This window comes from Leguminivora glycinivorella, chromosome 7, assembly GCF_023078275.1.
Source record: "Leguminivora glycinivorella isolate SPB_JAAS2020 chromosome 7, LegGlyc_1.1, whole genome shotgun sequence".
NCBI lineage: Eukaryota > Metazoa > Arthropoda > Insecta > Lepidoptera > Tortricidae > Leguminivora > Leguminivora glycinivorella.
In genome coordinates, this window is record NC_062977.1 from 8,289,715 (window position 1) to 8,310,009 (window position 20,295).

At 37.5% G+C, this 20,295-nt stretch overlaps 1 protein-coding gene across 2 annotated transcripts in view; it reads left to right on the forward strand.

The window, feature by feature from the left end:
- LOC125228103 (serine protease nudel) overlaps positions 1–20,295 on the forward strand; it is a 71,679-nt gene that overhangs the window by 46,781 nt on the left and 4,603 nt on the right. The window contains exons 2-9 of one of the 2 annotated variants that reach the window (XM_048132550.1): positions 182–317; positions 10,121–10,252; positions 14,664–15,308; positions 15,397–15,596; positions 16,313–16,412; positions 17,714–17,861; positions 18,606–18,731; positions 19,153–19,277. In XM_048132550.1, the coding sequence (XP_047988507.1) occupies positions 182–317; positions 10,121–10,252; positions 14,664–15,308; positions 15,397–15,596; positions 16,313–16,412; positions 17,714–17,861; positions 18,606–18,731; positions 19,153–19,277 (1,612 nt within the window). The remainder of the gene's footprint in view (positions 1–181; positions 318–10,120; positions 10,253–14,663; positions 15,309–15,396; positions 15,597–16,312; positions 16,413–17,713; positions 17,862–18,605; positions 18,732–19,152; positions 19,278–20,295) is intronic. The other variant, XM_048132551.1, reaches the window with a different exon arrangement.

Here is a 20,295-nt window from a genome sequence, read left to right on the forward strand (position 1 = left end):
CTAAGTACACTAATAGACTAAAACGCACCGAAGTCATTCATCTGTGCTACATCAAAAATGTACTTAATTTATGTATGTAATGTGCTTGTGCTTTTATGTGCGCATAAAAGTGGTATTGTTTGTTCCATAAATGTGACAATAATTCGTTTAAAAAATATAATGATTTTCTGTTTGTTTCCAGGGCGCCCGAGGTGCACTGTTGGGTGCGCAGTGTCACTCCAACTCCGAATGCGCGGTGCGAAACGCGCACTGCACAAACGGACTCTGCGCTTGCGACCCGTACTTCGCTAAAGTCGACAACTCCACGTGTCTTGAGTGTAAGTAATAAACTGAATTAGATACCATACAGGAACGAAAAAGCGATCAAGTCAGCGGACAAGACACCAGTGGGCGGTAGAACAAGGAACCAGACCCGGGTCTTCAGATCACGCGGCTTAGGTACCTACGTGATTACACTGATTACTGATTAGACTTTACACCACCCCGACTGATGTCGAATTTTTTCTAGTGTGTGTTATCCCTGGAGGCTAGCCTTTGAGTGTAGTTAATGAGATGTAAGTAGACTGTAGTTAATAAGATGAAATGTCGATTGCAGATACAAAATAGGGAACCGTTATCGACATTTTTATTTTCAATAAGCATATAAACAGACATCACGATCAACTTTTCTCGTTTCTTAGAAATAAACATAGGTATTATAGGTACATACTCGTATATAGGTCCGTATAAATACGTTGTTTCCCCCGAGCCACACAAATATGGGTAAGAAATGACAAAATATTTGTCTCCGCATTATTTGCCCTCGCATTGTTTCTGTGAGAGAATTCTTCTCACAAAACCAGGTTATGTACTTAAGACGTTTGTTTGCTTTCTACCTCGGGTAAAACTGAGCCAAATCATGCCGATCCTACTACAGAGATATATAACATTATAAAACCTATGTATTAAATTATTTTGAAAAGAGCTGATAACTAAGCTTCATATATACTACCTCAATAAAACCAAGTTCCCGCCAAAAAATACGCGTCAAAATTCGGTCCATTCGTTTGTCAATTACTGGCACCACTCAACCAACCAACAGTGCCGTAGGTAAAGAGGTTTACGTTATATATATATCCAACACTCCTCTTTTTGTATCAAAAGTTAAGTTAAGTTAGATGATGAAAAAAAAACTTGTGCAAAATTCATCAAACCGCACAAGTTACTACCAAGAATTCAGCCAACTGCAACTGTAATGTAGACGTAGATGGCTGCGTAATCCATTCCTTTCTCTAACTTTCATGCTCAAATAAATCACCGCCATAATGTGTCAGCACCCTTTTTATAAAAATCTCATCTTATATTACAGCCATTTTCACTTTTAGCATTACACACGATGAGGCCTCTCCTAATGATCCTGTGTGGAAGTCTGCGGTGAAACAGATTACTTTCACTTAAACGGCCAGTTTACAAAACTGTCCGGATTTCATTACTAACAAAGATTAGCTTTCGTTTTGCCAAAATCGAATTTCGCTTTTCAATAACTCAATTTACTTAACTAGTTACGAAAGCAAAGTCTTCAAGGCATAATCAAAGCAATGCCGTCAATGGCCGTGCCCTCTTGATTTCATTGTGTCAGTCTATTCAATAGTTCGGGTTCGTTTGATGTACAATAGAAATGAACTTTGCATGGCAATTTTATCTGCTTTCACTTTTGTTTTATTTGTCGCCATTTACTATCATTCCAGTGCTTGTTTTTATATGACGCGAAATGATATAATTATGAACCTATCATCATTAAAATATCCGGTCACATATTATAATGTTTTCTATAGAGAAATGCTTGATGTTTTTATGATATTCATCCATCTTCTTATTGCAGTGGAGTCGTTTTGAAATTACACGTTTTGAATTTTCATTTTAAAAGCAATCCTAGGTTATCAAGCGCACGTCATCGGCAGGCCGCGTCTGCCGTACGACGCGATACTATCGCGACATTATCACACGCCTTTATTTTGATCGTCCCATTATCCCACGCTCGCCTTACTTTCTTTACCCAATTCTTTCCGTCGCAAGTATCCAAATCGAGCAAACCTCACGGAATGGGTTTACAACGGTACTTTTGCCGATTATGTTTGTGAATAGCACCTCATTCGGATCAATATCATTGGCAAAATACATTTGGTTTGGTTTTAATTCGTATATTGTTAAAAGCATTCTTATTCATAGCAAGTGGCCCAGTCGTGTCAAGAAATAAAATATCAGGCTTTAATAGGGCACACTTATCAACACTTAAAGGATTTATGGCTGCTGACCGCAAATGCCGCAGGGCAAGAAGGCCGCCGTGTTTTTATCATCGTTTAGCCTGATCTAAGTACCTACATTTTACGCGACTACATAGATGACGCGCAAGCCCGTAATCGTCAAGTTGCTGGCGGCAGGAACTATTAGCGGATGCGGTGAGTAACACACTTACCCCTGGGACCCGCGGGTCCAGTCGGGCAGCATTTCAAACGAGGCCTGGGCTCGACCCGGCCCGCTAACCAACGGCAAATGTAACTGGCTATTCATAATTCAATGTTATTAAGCCGTAATTCAAACATACGTGAAGCATCATAGAGTATTCATTGAGGAATAAGAGATGACCCCGCAATCATGCAAATTCAATTTGCACACGGTTATGCGGCAATGGCGATAAGGCGCAATATTTTTAATCTTCAGTTATATGCTCATAAAATGTAACATCACCCATGTATAATAACGGGGTCAATAATTTAGTTTATTATTCTTGTACAATCGATCTTTCATTTGTACATATAATCGAAAGAAATCAGCCAAACTGTTCAATAGAGCAATATTGAATGAATACAATTAAAGAACAGGGAAATCAGAGCACTACCTAAACTAAACTTACAAAATTTCAAACCTAATTTAAATGGAACGGTCTTTTACTGATAACTATGCAGTAACATTTAATTGATATCAATGCCTATTTGTATGATGTTGATGAACTAACTTTATCTAAACAAATCAAAACTTCTTTACATACATTAAAATTTAATATAGGATATCCGTGATAGTTGGTATTTTAATGGACGATTCGCACACTTTCTCTATCAAGGTTCACAATTATCTGTCAGCGAGTATCAAACTGTACTGTAATTGATTCAGGCCCGCCCATTCAACAACAAAGGAGATGTCATTGAATATGGGCTAAACGTCTAGTGGAGTGACAGGTGGCCCGGAGCACCCAGTCAGTGTGCCATGCGTGAGCAATCTCCGGCTAGGGAACGCTGTGCCTTACCGTTCAGAGCCTCGCCATTTTGCCATCATCCGTGACAGATGAATGCTGCAATTATACCTTTTAAATAACAGTGTTTCAGAGCATGATCACACATTGGTACACTTATACCAAATTAAATGTACCTCTACCACATTACGTTTATCTACTTCTTATCGGATCAGCAGAATGTTAAGTGCAGGGAATAATTTCCCTTTTAATGCTTTTTTGGCGTGTTTAAAACTGCGCCCTCAAGAAACAATGTCTAGACTTCATAATTCACGGTAAAGTCAAGTCGCGCTATCCTTTAATTAAGCCGTGTATCAACACAACTCAATGAAGCACGACGCGCCAATAAATTCTTATTCCGGCCCTAAAGCACCATGTGTTATTGCAATGTGTCCACTGAGCGTTTATTTGTGGAACCAATTTAAATAAACTTGTTGACGGTTACGAGAGCCCGCCAGGGCTTACTCTGAAGCTCGGTCGTCCGGTGCAGTAGTAAATTGCCTGCAGCATTTGCTTGGGGCCGCGATACTCACACAATTTAATTTTAAATATAATTGGAATCGAAAACAATGACACGACAATAATTCTTTACCAGTTAGCAATTTAGAAACTGTCCGTCCTGGCAAATATAATTGGCGATCGAGAAACGCCGTGTGATTTCGATTTCTAAGTCCGATTACTTCCTGCGCCTCTGGTTGAGAAGTGGCTTGATGCAGCTCGCTGACAGACATGCTTATCTTTAGTAAATCTTGTTCAAAGTTACATTTCCGTTGTACATGTGAATTGTGTCATCTCTGTATTTTACCGTTGTGTGAGCAATTATTAACTTATAAATTGGATATTTGATTGCTTCCTCCTGCTGCGCTCATTTTTAGTTCAACTGCATCGTAGTTATATTATGCAGAATTGGACTCCGAATTGGAATGAACACGTTGAGCCTATAACTGACAGACAGGAGCCTAAATCTGTTCGTTTCTGTTTGAATGTGAGAATAGTATCTACAAATAAATAAAATCGACGTTGGTTTTGTCAGATCAAGCTCATTTTCCGTGTAGCTTCAATTTGATACCGAGTATGGGAATATGAGTCTTGATACGATTTGTATACATTTTGTAACATTTTACATACTCGCTTGTACGGTATGTACCTGTAGATGGGATCTCAAAGGCCGAACTGTTAAAACTTGGATGGGAACAACATTATCTTTGTAGGTATTGTATTAGCTGTGGCTTTCTTAGCAAGCTCTTCGCATCCCACAATAAGTACAGTTATCCTTGCAGTTTTATTTTTTATTGCTCAGGTTTATGAGTTGCAAGCTTTATCTTTGACCGCGATATCGCACTCAGGATGAGCTTAATTTTACAAGAGATAACTGAGGTTTTTTTCTGGGTCAAAGATGTATTTTGATAATTAAATTTGAAATGTAAATCCTGTTCTTAATTAGCCATTATATGATGATCTACTGGTCCTGCTCACTCGAAATTACTGACATCGTGAGCCGTTTAGCGCATATACGATATATACTTCTTATCGATAATTGCCTTTCCCTGTCTTCTGGATCATCTGATGTAACCCGTAAATTGACTCCAAAATATCTACGTGCATTATACTATACAGTCACATTCTGAGATTATTGAGCCACCTGCAAGTACTTACGGGGCCGGGGAGCATAGCTTCGTGGATCCGTGGCAAATTCTTGTGCTTTTGAATTTAGAACTTTCTTCTTTTATTCTTTTAAAAGTTCAAGCCTTATGTACTCGCTCGAGACCAGGACCCAGGAGGATAATTTTAAATCATACTCACTGTCATTTACTATATGGGACCAACACCGAAACTTTAGATGTCTGACCTTGACATTTTCTGTGATAACGAAACCTTTTTTTTTTGCTACTAAATAAAAACATCCTGTACAGTGTCACGTGTTGATACCTCAATTCTTGGAACATCAAATCGCTGCAACGATTAGACGTTCACGAGTGTTTAATCCGCTCTTTGACCCGACGAACAATACTGTTTCTGCATCCATTAACCCAGTTGCTGTAACAAGCATCACTTTATTTTCAACAGCCACGGCACGCTAAGCACTAATGATGGATTACCGGAATATTAAATCTTTACCCTGTTCGCAACCATCATCACTTACCTGGCGAATATGTAGATCGTGTAAACGAGGCATTGGTAGATCGTGTAAGCGAGGCATTAGTGCATGCTAACATCGATTAAATATGAAGCGCAGATGTACACAGTAATTTAGTGATAGGATTTTAATGCATTTTTAATACTCATGCTTTATCATATCATAAACAATAAGAACAGTTTAGAATACGTCTAGGTTCTATTATTTTTAACCGCACACCTTCGTGTGTTGTGTTTAATAATATTTTTAAAATTCAAGTTTTTTTAGGCCAAAATCGGCCAAAAATCATCTATCGCTCGTATTGTAAACAATTATTATAAATGTTTCCGACTATCGAGAGCTAGAAATTCAGTAATCGGCCTTAATTTAAAAAAATATATATTTTTAGGAAATAACCTCCAGAAGAAGTAAATAAACCTCCAGTATTTTTTAACCGACTTGAAAAAAAGGAGGAGGTTCTCAATTCGACTGTTTTTTTTTTTAATATGTATGTTATTTAAAATCCTTTTTGGAGATATGACTATTAGGAAAAGTAAATAAATACCTAGTTGATATTCTTACTATTGATAATAAAGAGAAGCACTGCAGTGCAGTAGCAATAGCACCTGTTTAGACTCTCGTGTAGCATTATACAAACGACACCAACTTAGAGCCAGTTGAATATAGTACTTACGTCTCCCGATGGGTAATATTCGTAGAAGGAGATTTAGGGCTCGTATGAGAGAACCGTTATGACGATAGACCTACACACTATATAAGGCGGACCCTCTATGGCGGCGCGACGGAGATATTGCGGCGAGCGCCATAAAAGTATACTCTAGCCTACTAGGAAACGATTGCTTGCATTTACAATATGTCACTATCGTCTATCGCAAGTGACTCACACGGTCGGCGATCACTCTTGCTATTATAAAGCAATTAAGAATCACACGGACACTCTCATTTTGCAATCATTTTAGAACAACATTCTAAATAATGAGTCTACATAGATACATATCATACTCTTCCCTTCATCATCTAAATTAAATACGAAATGGAGAAAACCATACTCGCAAATAATGTTTTGGCTGAAGGTAAAGGTCCAAATTTCCCTTATTCGAGCGGTCTCTATAAGGGTGAGAGGCACCCGGAGACTCATAAGGGCCTTCGAATGTGAGGACGGAGCAGGGATCCTGTTCTAAAGAAGGATTCATCATGGCAATCATAGGTTCCCTCAACTGTTCCTCTGTCAAAGTAAACATCGTCCACGTGCCATACACACCGGCCCACAGAAAACGCACCAAAATAATTGGAATATGGTCTTGAAAAGCGTGAGCAAAATTGTCTTTACACCGACGGTCACTTATTGCTTGGACTGTTTCAGTTTTTGATTTCATCATTTTATATTGTTTTGTTTAAATATTGAATTTACTTGGACTATGAAATGTAAAATTTTAGTAGATGAGATACAATTAAAAAATAATGAGTCTACGATCCGGAAAAGAAACTTGAAAATTTTATATAGTAGATTAATAAAAATAAATAGGTGATCTAAAAATTTTAGACTTTACACACACCGGTCGTGTATGTTACTAATAAGTATTGAACTTCTTATCATAAAAACACAAAATAGTGAATCCTACTAACAATATACCTAATATAGATGGATGGATTTATCAATCTCAGAAGTCGTTAGTACCTATGAAAATTACTCCACATCTTTATTTTACTATTTGAGGCCCACAGGGCTACCCTATATACATAGCTCGGGCATACGAGTTGTTTTAAAAATGAACCTTAAGTTGACCAAATAGTGTTTTTCATATGCACCTAGAAGAAAAACAAGATATTGTAGTTTTCATCGACATCGCAATAGCCGTTTAAAAAAAATGAATGAAACAGGTATGGGTATGCAAATGGGTCTGAAAAAATATGATAGATTATTTTCCGCTACTGTACCTACACTGATGTTTACATCCATTAAAAAGATTCCGATCAATTCAACCTGACGTCAAAAGTCACGCCCACTTGACACACGTTTTCGTCAGCATAATTACCTAATATAAACGCACACCTACAAACAAAGTCGATAACACAAGGATAATGGACAGAACTTTGATAGGTGAAAAAAGTTATCGTCAATTATTATCATTATGAGTTCGTTACTTTTGGTCGAAAACATGTTTACCTGAAAAACTGACAAAATATTGATAAAAAAGTGGTGAATCCGCTATAAGTAAGATAGCGAATTTAATGTCTTCTCAAGCATAATTGTCAAAATAAATAAAATATTTGGTGACATCTTAGTCATCTTACACAGATCGAACTAGCTCCAAACAAAGAACGTAGGTACTAACTAAGACGATGGTCCTGAGTCTGAATTCAGGTAAAAGCATCTAAATTTAATGTCATTAACAAATCACAATAGATGCCATTTTGCTCAAACTTACCTACTTATTATCGGCCCTCTCTTCATATTGTCTAAAAAAAGATTCGCCATAAACTTAAAATGTGTCGATAAAGACATTTTTTACTTACAAGAGATGCTCCACTCACTTGACGCGCCCCAAATACCCTGTCCCGTACCGACAAGTGTATCAGCGCTGAATCAAATCGGCCTTGACTTTGTCTCGATATAATCTGCAGCCCAAACGCAAAGTCACGCACATCAAACTTTTCACGGCTGTCGACGGTGTGCCAAATCTAATAAACGGAGTGTTCGCCATTGTAATCCGTTTTGGATTATTGTGTCAGTTCAGCATCTTGATAACGAATGATTATTATCATTATCATAAGATTAGTTTATTAATGCCTGCGATCTGGGAGCGGTTAACATTTTTTTCTGTACTTATTATTTAAATACTTGATTACTTTTTTTGTTTATTATCATACCTATACTTATCAAACCAAGCCATAATTGTGAATAAAGTGTTTCATAGCTTATGATACATATTATTATTTTAAAATTGTTACGGGCAACTTTTCATAATCTCCAAATACATTATTTAAGTTACGATACTCTACATCGATGAAAAAGGGGTTACCTACGCGCAGCTAATTTACAACTAGCGGAACATTATTTAATTTTCCGCTCAAAATTGATCAAAACATGTTTTTTAGTCTCTTAATATTAATGGGGATCAAAATAAGACAAATATCGTTGCTGATTTGTCGAAAGCGTGTCCATCTGCCTTATCGAGACGTAAATCAGATGATGATTATCATATTTATGATAAATAAAATAAAAACCTTCGTGTCCGTATCTCATAATTAAAGAAAAGCAATGAAAGCATGAAAATAGAGATTTCTAATTAATCAGTATGCAAATTAATAATTATTATCATTGTGAATGAAACTGGCGTAGAAATTATTGAGTGTCAATTGAAAAATGATTCATTAACAGTTTTAAAATTTCTCGCGGAACTCGGGTTTCGCCCGCTATAAATCGTTGGTGATTATTCAAGTGCGTAAATCGCATGCATATTCATACACCTATCAACTGCTTGCCAATTTCCTTATGGATGGCATACCACTGTGTTATCAACGGTTATTTAAATACTCCGTTGTTAAACACTTTAAAACATTTTCACCAGCTTCCGAGTTATTTATTCCGCTACATAGTACCATCATTAATAACATCCATTAGTTGGTATTTCCCGATAGGTGGCCGAGAAGGAATGTACAACTTTTACAAACTATCATATAGGTACACTGATTTATTTTATATCGAATACAGTTACGACGCCTTTTAAGTAATTTTTAGGACAGATGACGTTGTTTGTGCGTTTTAAGCAAAATAATATATGTATTAGAAAGTCATGTTTACAAGACAACACTTAAAGAAAATCTCAGTTTCAATCTTGCCAACGGATTTCTGTAAACGGGCATTTCTCAGAGCGTTTCAACTTTTTTGATTTCGGTGGCAGCATTATAACCCGAACCCCGTAAGCGTAGCATGAGTTTTCTTTGTTTCTGGTAGAAATCCGCGACTTCTATTTGAATTGACAAAATTTCATGTGACTCTTCTGCTCTTACAGGATTCACGTAAAAATGTTACCACCGGAATCAAATAAATTTAAACGCTCTGAGAAATGCCCAAATTATGAAAATTGAAATCCATATTTATATTTTCTAATTTTGTCATAGTCAAAGTTATTTTAAATGACCCGACTCAATTGAACGTTGAACGTACAATTAATCGTAGAAAAAGAATAAGCAACTTTACGTCAGCGCCTAGCTTTAGAAAAAAATCGTTTTAGAACCATACATGCCTCAATTGAACGTTGAACGTACAATCGTTATTTTACGTACCCATTGATCAATTGATTCCGGGTATAGTACCAATTCATTGATTAATAGTACCAATTATGTGAGACTTTGTCACTGTCTATAAATTGTAATACGCTTGTTTCCGGTCTCATTAAGTTAGTAAATGTGTGTGTATTTAAGAAAAGACCGTATTGAAATTATATAAATTCTTCGATCGCAAGGTCACGAACTGGCGGTTACGTACATGGCCGAAGGAATTCTCTCGTCACCGGTTACCCGAAATCTGTTTTTTTTTATAAAACATAACTAGACTCATATTTCTGTAGGCTTTAATTTTCCTATAGTAGTAAGTGAAATTATGTGCGATTGAAGTCAACTTTCATTTACCCAACTACTAACATCGCCTGTCGTCATTCAGAGTAAGTATATACTTAATGTCTAAATTAAACTTTATTTTCCTGTTACAGCAACGCTATTGGGCTCAGAGTGCGTCGTATCGGAGCAGTGCACCCTGAAGGTGGCCTACAGTGCTTGTCTGGAAGGCGTGTGCCGCTGCACCGACGGCCATCTGCAGTTTAGGAAGCATACATGTCTTTCTCGTAAGTATTTCCTGAACATAACCAATTAGGAACTTGACTTTGACTTAACGTCTTTTCGTGTGTAGCTAATACAATTTTTTAGTTTGACAAACTTATAAATGTATACATAGTGGGTTAGACATGGGTGGTAAAAATCACCCAGTCTGATGATGATGATTCGATATGACATAGGTATCAGTAATGTAATGTATTTATATGATGAGCGTTGAGTCTGTAATAGATTTAAAAGCCAATGATGATTACGTCCTAAGTGTTTTAGAAGCAAACGCGCAACGTCTGCATTTAACAAACAAACAATATGCATTTAAAGAGTCCACAGAAGCAAAAAATAACGTATGCGCATAAATTGAGCCCAACTTTATTGTTAGCAATAAACTGTCTGCGTTTTGCTCGAGCCCGATTACCAACATAACTATTTAACCCGTATTGTCCAAGTCAGTAAGCGTAACAATAGCAAGGCATTATCCTCACAACTCCTCACTCCGATACACACCGGTAACACATCATTTACTTTCGATTTCGTTCGGTCGTCTAGCGACTCATGCCGAATTGACCAAGTCACGGAGAGTTACTGGACTGCGACGAACGAGATAAGTCTCCGTGTAATTCTATAAATCAGGAAGATGTGTGTCGTCACGGGGGGTTCGTGGCGATACGAGATTTGATGTGTCTGAATACGATATCTTCCTTAGTGCGGTATCAGATTAGCGTAAGGCTCGGGCGTAGGGTAAGGGTAAGGTTCGGCGTGAGGAGCTTACACTTGCCTTATATTTCCCTACATTTGGTCTGGCTACTTACTTGCACAATCGTATTAGTAAACACTGGTCTGACATTCATCAGGTAGATATTTTTCAACTTTAAGCCTGAAATACAAAAATATGTAGTATAAAATATTGTCTTGGAAATCAATCACTTATTTGTTGCCTATATCCAAATGTGCCTGCATTGTCTAGCGGCCCGACTCAATCTTTAAGATAATCAAAGATATACAGTACCGAAAGAATATTAGATCTACATATGATATGAATTGGATGTGTCATTATCAAAAGCGTTTATGTTTGAAATTTGCAAGCTCATTTTTTAAAATATAAAAGTAGGTAGTGTACCTAGTGCGGGTTAAACTCAGACTAAAAAGTTGAGCTTGCAATTTTACCTTACTAGTACCTTATCTTAGGTATGTATTATACAGAGCTTTTTTTGCGCATTCTGCCTATTCTCCAATATAGTGGAAGTACTTTTAATAGAGCGTCATTTCCGTGTGCGAGCCCGTCTGTGAGAAAACGAGGTAATTGTTCTTCGGACCCGCGGCGACTTCATGTGAACCTCTCTTATTACGGCCAATAACGCCACCATTACGATCTTATTGTGAGAATTATACCACTTATAACATAGTCCGTCTAAATGCCTTCAATAGCCAAGTTTGCCCACATTCCGCTGATTTTTTAAGACGTTTAAAGAAAAGATCGCAATGACGTTAGGTACAGATAGCAAAAAATGGCTTCAGTCGAATACTATATCCATACGAAACAAAAGCATGTGGTCTTAGCTACGCCGTAAAACGCCTGTGCCTATAAAATATAAGCAATGACTTACTATAGCCACCTATAGCAATAACTTTCAGTCTGTTACAATAATAAAAGATATTGTTCACCATAAAACTTTAAAAATTGGATTAACTCATTGTTTCAAGAACGAAATCGAAATCCTCAATTTGCATAATTATTATTTTAATTATATCGCGAACTAGTTCTGAAGAATCATTGCTATTAGTTCTGCAGCACCGCATTGTAATCACACCACAATATCTCCTGATTGTCCAATTCAAACGGAATAAGTAGGCGAGTAGATACTGTCCCAGATAAACGAACTTGCTATTATCTAGTCAAATTTTTGATATTTGAATAACCACAGGCGATGACTAGGTATCTGGGTCGACACATCTGAAGCCAAGTCCACACAAAAAAGCAGTCGGAACGCCAACTATGGTGCGTGCCTTACTGTTTCTGATTACCATATAATGGACTATCAAATTACCATTTGTAAATTTACATTCACTACACTTAATCAAATTGGCGTCGTTTTATTATTATGGTATTTACATTGTAAAACAATTGCCGTTCGGAAAACTTGCAACATTTGCATACCCGAGGAGGTAACTAAACCTCTTGTTCGGTGCGATAATGTACCTAAAATAAAATAAAATAATAAATAAATAAATATATATTTGGGACACCTTACACAGATCAACTTAGGCCCAAACTAAGCAAAGCTTGTACTATGGGTGCTAAGCGACGATATACATACTTAAATAGATAAATACATACTTATATACATAGAAAACATAGTATAGTTAGTGACTGTGTCTACTGGGAGAATAGTTATAAATAAATAAATAATAAATACATATTATAGGACATTTTTTACACAAATTGACTGAGCCCCATGGTAAGCTCAAGAAGGCATGTATTGTGGGTACTCAGACAACGATATATATGTCGCAGTAAGATAGATAAAGCCGTTATATAGTTATAACCCTAGGGATATAATTATATGTCGTAACATAGTTAAACGAAAGCGATTAATTGCTATCTTACTAGGAATATAACTATAATACTAAACTAGTTTAGTCATATAGTTATATGACTGGATTCAGTTTAGTGAAATGATTGTAGGCAGGAGTGCGGCGGTGCGGCGGAGGTATAGTTATAACCCTAGGGATATAATTATATGCCGTAACATAGCTAAACGAAAGCGATTCCTTACCATCTTACTAGGAATATAATTATAATACGTTACTAGTTCAGTTATATAATTATATCACTGGATTAAACTTAGTCTAGGGATATAATTATAATACGTCTCTAGTTAAGTAATATAGTTATATTACAGGATTAAGTTCAGTAGTATAATTGTAGCAGTGTAGTGCTGCAAATTGCACTATTTGCGATAGTAAATATCATGTTTATCTTAGATTAAATTAAAACTGCCATCGCACAAATCCAAATGCAGATACAATTTAAAAAATGAATAAATCCGATATTATGAAAAGAACCGGGAGCACCGGTTCCTAAATTTTTGTCTCGGTTCTTTCGCCACCATAAAATTACCGGGATTTCCCGGGAAATCAAGAATCGGGAAATACCGGGAGCATGCCCTAACTGTTACGTTTTAACTAATATAGCTTGGATTCGTTTGTTTAGTAACCAAACCTTGTGTACTATGTTCGATACAAAATAAACTTTGTTCTAACGCCAGTGACATTGCAACCGAGACTTAATACATAGTAATACGCGATTAAGTCCCGTTTGCAATTTTAAATACCGTATTATAATTATATTCCTAGTAAGATGGTAATCGCTTTTGTTTAGCTAGTTACGGCATATAATTATATCCCTAGGGTTATAACTATACCTCCGCCGCACCGCCGCACTCCTGCCTACAATCATTTCACTAAACTGAATCTAGTCATATAACTATATGACTAAACTAGTAACGTATTATAGTTATATTCCTAGTAAGATAGCAATTAATCGCTTTCGTTTAACTATGTTACGACGTATAATTATATTCCTAGGGTTATAACTATATAACGGCTTTATCTATCTTACTGCGACATATATAAAATACAAATATAGGTACATAATAGAGAACATCCATGATTCAGGAACAAATATCTGAGCTCATCACACAAATAAATGCTCTTACCGGGATTCGAACCCTGGGACTGCGGCTTAGCAGACAGGGTCACTACCCGCTAGGCCAGACCGGTCGCCAAGTTCTTGTTATTTGTTCTGCGGGATTAAGGTCTGCTAATTAAACTGAATATATTGCTTGTCTGATCACTTTTTACATGCAGTGAATGCATGCAAAATACATGCAAATGTATATGTCAGAAAAAAACAGGACAGTGTTTCACCCCTCTACTTCCATTCTGTAGGTATTATGTAATAAACACCTACTGTTCAAATATGTAGTTAAATTAATAAATCCTTTTGCTATAGATAAATTCAAAACATCTCGCTTTTTAGGGTTGAAAACTAGCTGAGATCTATGAAAGATTGACTTATCCTCTTTACGCGCACTGCAAATGGGATTAATATTGAGAAACCGTTAATTTTCAACTTCCAACGGCAAAGCTATGGTTTATTGCACTGTATTAGTAGATAACACATGACATAATGATGCCACACAAACAGCTGTTTACAACTGTACATCGGCTATTAGAGCGTTAGCAGAGCGTCGCGTATGGTCAGCATCGGGAAAATTGCTATCAACAACTGATCATTAAGACCGGCACGTTCTATGCATTACTGTAAATAAATACAACAATTTCTACACTTTGTATATGGGTAGAACTTTCATTGATATCAAATAAGATTAGCTACTAATTTTATAATTATCTCGCTTTCAGCTGCACCACCCGGACATGTCTGCTACAGCAATGAACACTGTCGACTATGGGACAGAGAAAGTCATTGCGAATTTGTCATACCCAATCTGTTTGGTAGATGCTCCTGCAACGCATTTTACCGATTAACAGGCGATAAATGTGTGGCACAAAAACCGACCTTGGTCACAGAAGCGGTTGTTGCTGAACAAGAAACCGTGTTAGTGGATGCCAATGGCACCATATTAGAAAATACTGTGAGCCATAAGTCGCCCACGGCATCCGCATTTGTAAATTCTGGGTCCGTGGATTCTTTACGGCCAGCAAACACGTTCACAGATTCGTCAGAAGATGTCAAGCCCAGTAATTTACCAATGTTTACAAATAAGAACGAAATACTAAGCACACAAGAAGATAGTCCGCTAATGCAAGCTGTCATGAAAGTTCCCGAGCCAACTAAAAAACTGCCTGTGTCAAACCGCAAAGATGGGGAACCTAACGAAACCGTTGGTATTGATGAGTTGACTGCCAATTTGCATGCAAATGATCAGCCGATTTATAGAGTTGTGACGCAACCATCCTTAGATAAGAAAAGCAACAAAAAAACCGGAACATCTAAAGACCAGCAGAAGTACAAAACGGGACATCAGAAGAAATCATCTTTGAAAGGTAACTTGCTATGTGTAATTTAACATAATAAACATGTAGTTTCTAATAAGTAGTGTAAGTAATCTAACGTTATATTTACAATTTCCAGATAAACACCGTATCCGAGCAGATTCCGTGGCTGATATCGGGCCGGCGTCTCTCGGAATGCCTTGTTTGACCGACTCACAGTGCCATCTCGTTGATCCTTATACGCGATGCCTCAACAAACGCTGCGACTGTGCGTATCGGACTAATTCCACTTCGGCGTGCTCGGCTAGAAACAGAGGCTGCTTGCCGGGAACATTCCAGGTAAGGCAACAATCCATTTTATTAAAGAAAGTAATGGTAGTTAGTCAACCTTTCTTACTTTAATCTTTTTTTAGGGTTCCGTAGTCAACTAGGAACCCTTATAGTTTCGCCATGTCTGTCTGTCCGTCCGTCCGTCCTTCCGTCCGTCCGTCCGTCCGTCCGTCCATCCGTCCGTCCGTCCGTCCGCGGATAATCTCAGTAACCGTTAGCACTAGAAAGCTGAAATTTGGTACCAATATGTATATCAATCACGCCAACAAAGTGCAAAAATAAAAAATGGAAAAAAATGTTTTATTAGGGTACCCCCCCTACATGTAAAGTGGGGACTGATATTTTTTTTCATTCCAACCCCAACGTGTGATATATTCTTAGATAGGTATTTAAAAATGAATAAGGGTTTACTAAGATCGTTTTTTGATAATATTAATATTTTCGGAAATATTCGCTCCTAAAGGAAAAAAAAGTGCGTCCCCCCCCCCTCTAACTTTTGAACCAAATGTTTAAAAAATATGAAAAAAATCACAAAAGTAGAACTTTATAAAGACTTTCTAGGAAAATTATTTTGAACTTGATAGGTTCAGTAGTTTTTGAGAAAAATACGGAAAACTACGGAACCCTACACTGAGCGTGGCCCGACACGCTCTTGGCCGGTTTTTTAATCATTATCTAACGTACGTAGGCAAGTAAACAATTAATTGTGTGGTCGGTTATTTCAGTGCCGTTCGACCGGGGCGTGCATCAGTTGGTATTTCGTCTGTGATGGCCGAAAAGATTGTCCCGATGGATCCGACGAAACTTGTCAAGGTACCGGTAAAGGTCGGTTAAATGCACATTATCTTTTTGCACATCTATTCCTTATCTGTTTTAACTGTCATTTTCTTATTTATTAATAAAAATGGTTAGGAACCTACTAGTATATAGTCTGCAAAGTATAGTAAGTGTGTAAACTACCCAGTTAGACCGGCAACGGTCAGTCTTAAATTTCATAATCTTAAAAAATCATAATCTTATGAAATCAGATCGAAAAACTTGCCACATTCTTAAAATTCAGATTATTCGCAATCTGTCAGATTAATCTGAAAAAATCATTATTTTAAAAAATAAGACTGTGTGTGGACAGTTGTTGCGAAAATGTACGGAAATCCGTGCACTCGATCTGATTTCATAAGATTATGAAATTGAAGACTGTCTGTTGTTGTCAGCCTTATTTATAATAAACGTTCACTTAAGTTATCAAGCCGTTAAAGTTCGTTTGTCCCTTTCTATCACACCGATACGTCAGAAAAGGACAAACGAACTTTATCGGCTTGATAACTTTAGTAAACGTTTATGAATAAGGGGGTTAGTCTTTGTACGGTACCTGTAGTATCAGCACGTACTGATACCTACTTTTAAGATCTAGATCTTCAATGTGGTTCAGTATAGTCGCGTGCCTGTCCCCTTCATCGGTATTAACGCCAGTAAACCGTGTTTATATCAGTCTACCGGTATAATTCCCTCGTTATAGTCTAATTTAAACATACTCTATCTTATAGGAAACAGGTTGCGAACTGGTTTAGTAGTAATTCTCGTCATATATCTAGGCACCACGTATAGGTGTCTAATCTAATGGTCACTCAACGGCGCTGGTTGGCATCTACCGACATATCTGTCCATCGAGACTTCGCGTTAATGTACCCATTTACCTACCTGTTTAATAATCTAAAGTGGTTAAATTACTTTATCAAGCGTAATAGACTTTCATTGCCGTGATAGAATTTCTAAGTGTCTGAATAACTTGATTTTATGATCATAATTTGTCTCATAAGCCTAAATTCAATGATCATCAACTATAATTATTTATAGAATTTAAACAATAGGTACCTACTGCAAATACTGCCGATGAACTCATAAAATTCGAACGAAAAAATACCTACGAAGTGAAGACTTAAAGAAATAAAATTACTTTTCTCTGCAGATATAAAGTAACTTCTGTACTATAAAAATATACTTACACCAACATTATCTTCTTAATATGGTACTCTGCATAAACCCGAAGCAAGAGTTGCATACCTCATCATCGATTGAAGCGCTGGTGTACTTATAATTTAGTGTAAAATATTCTATTGAATTTACAGATGGTACTGGCGAACGGTGTCCCATGCACGCGTTCCGTTGCGGCGGCGTGGGGTCTCAATGCGTGTCGCGGGCGGCGCGGTGCGATGGCACTCCTCAGTGTCCCGGCGGAGAAGACGAGAGAAATTGCAGGGCTACGAGGAGAAAAGGGTAAGGTTGCGATACTTATCTTAAGCAGTCTAGAACCTTGTCTTATTGTCCTTATTGACACCGTTCGTAGAAGTCACGGTTAACGTTGACTGTGAAAAGGCCTAAGTAGGATCCAAATCGGTTGACTGCACCTACTTACAGAGTCTGTTCGGAAAGTAAAAGTCTTGAAATGTATGGGGTTCAATACATTCCACGGCTCTTCTTTCCGAACAGACTATCACCTACCAATACGTGACATGCTGTAAAATTTTATTGAAACATATTCTAATAGTACATTACATCAGAGGCCGGGAAAATGAGGATTTCCGGCCAAGTGGGGTATATACGGCCGAGCGAGCGTGCGAGCGAGGACGGATAGGGATACGAGGCCGGGAATCCGTTTTCACGCCGAGGCATGTATAGTGCTTTTCTCAAACATACAATGAAATAATAAAAAAACGCTCTAAAGGACAATATTTTATAAAAAAAAGTTACTTTGCAGGCCTAGGCCTAAAAAATAATATGAAATCCCTTTACAGTCCTCTCGAGTTGTTGCGCCCAAAAAGCGATACTTCCCAGCCCATTTTAAGGAACGTAAAGACAATATTTCATTGCATGTTTGAGAAATAGGTATTTATGAAAATAAATAAACCATGAAGAATTTTACATGTGAATATTTTCAAAAATACATCAAAGACACAAGTTAGACTATAATACATACCACTGTCGTAAACATTCTTCTAAACATCTTCGTATTTATTTCAGATGTCCTCGCCATACCTTCCGCTGTGGGTCTGGGGAGTGCTTGCCCGAGTATGAGTTCTGCAATGCCATAGTGTCTTGCAAGGATGGCTCAGACGAACCTAAACACCTTTGCAATGAGCAATCACGGTACATACACGCATTTACTTCAGTTCTGTTTTACAAAACTTTGATTTGGTTTTGTGAACCAGCAATGTCACACAGCTGATAGATCATAACATAAGTGACTTGCGACCGCGAGAATCTTAGACTCAGAAACTTGAACGACGTCACTTTTCGCGATCCCGCGTAGTTTTTCCTCAATTATCAGCTACAAGCTGATACAGATGCGCTTTCAGACTGTCTCCCTACCGACTACTGCTATATTAGATAGTGGAGATCGCCTACTGACACATACTGAACTACTCCACTTACGGTCAAATCGGTTGAGCAGAAGTAACGAATCTTTTACTTTCTGACTGTGTCTGAGCAAACGTTTTCTTCTATGCCGGTCTTCCCTACTTTTGACTATAGCTACCCTTGGTCGTGATACATTTCTTTCGTTTACTAGATGGCGTGCTGCAGACTTCTGCCCGCTGCGTTGCGGGAATGGACGCTGCAGAAGTACGGCCGTGGCTTGTTCTGGTCGGGATGGTTGTGGCGACAACAGTGACGAAATAGCTTGTACTGTTTGTAGTAAGTTGACCTTTCTATACAATTTTATAGCTATATTCCACCATAAAGGAAAGGTATACCTTATCAGTGATTCCACTCACTTTTGATACATTCTTAAATCCATACCACAGATCATATAATCCATACTAATATTATAAATGGGAAAGTGTGTGTGTCTGTTTGTTTATCCGTCTTTCACGGCAAAACGGAGCGTGATTTTTTAGGTGGAAATAGTTGAAGGGATGGAGAAGTGACATAGGCTACTTTTTGTCACTTTCTAAACGAAGCCGCGGGCAAAAGCTAGTAATAAATAAAAATAATAATAAATACCAGAGCTTTTTATAAAGCTAGCTTACTTTAGCGGGAAAGTTTTGTGGGCTCGTACCTACTCGGATTTGATTTTTGTGCCGTAGAGATAATGTTTTTTTTCGCCGACATTGACAGAGTCGTTGCTGTTTTATTCAAATATCTCAGCCCAAGATACTACTTCTTCTTATATAAATATATAGTAATCACAACATTTTAACACCTTTCCTGCGGAGATTAGTGTTAGTAATTAAACAAACTTTGCATGGGGTCTTTCGGCCCCCTACCGCAGTGACCGTGTAAAACTATTAATAAACATTCATTACTTCACTTGGAGCTATTAACCATATTCTTGTTTGTCGAATGAGAGCATTAGATACACATAATATACCTATGTTAACCTTTTTTCGCTACTCTCCTTTAACAATTAAATCGCAATTCACTCCCAGCGTAAGATTATAAGAGGCAGCAAAATAACAAAAGAAACAATAGAAGTAATTTCTAGTTCCATACCAAATAAGTTCATTGCCCATGAAAATTGACCTTAGCACTGAAGTCGAAAGCGAGTACAGCTGATTACATATTTGTCCGCTATGGCGACATATGGTGTATTAGGACGATTTGTTACGATATGAGCTCCCGTTACTTGTACAATGCCTGCAAATGATGCCGTGTAAATCTATGGCAAGGTTTAATATAGGCAAACGGAATACCAATAGGGTGACGGCTGTTA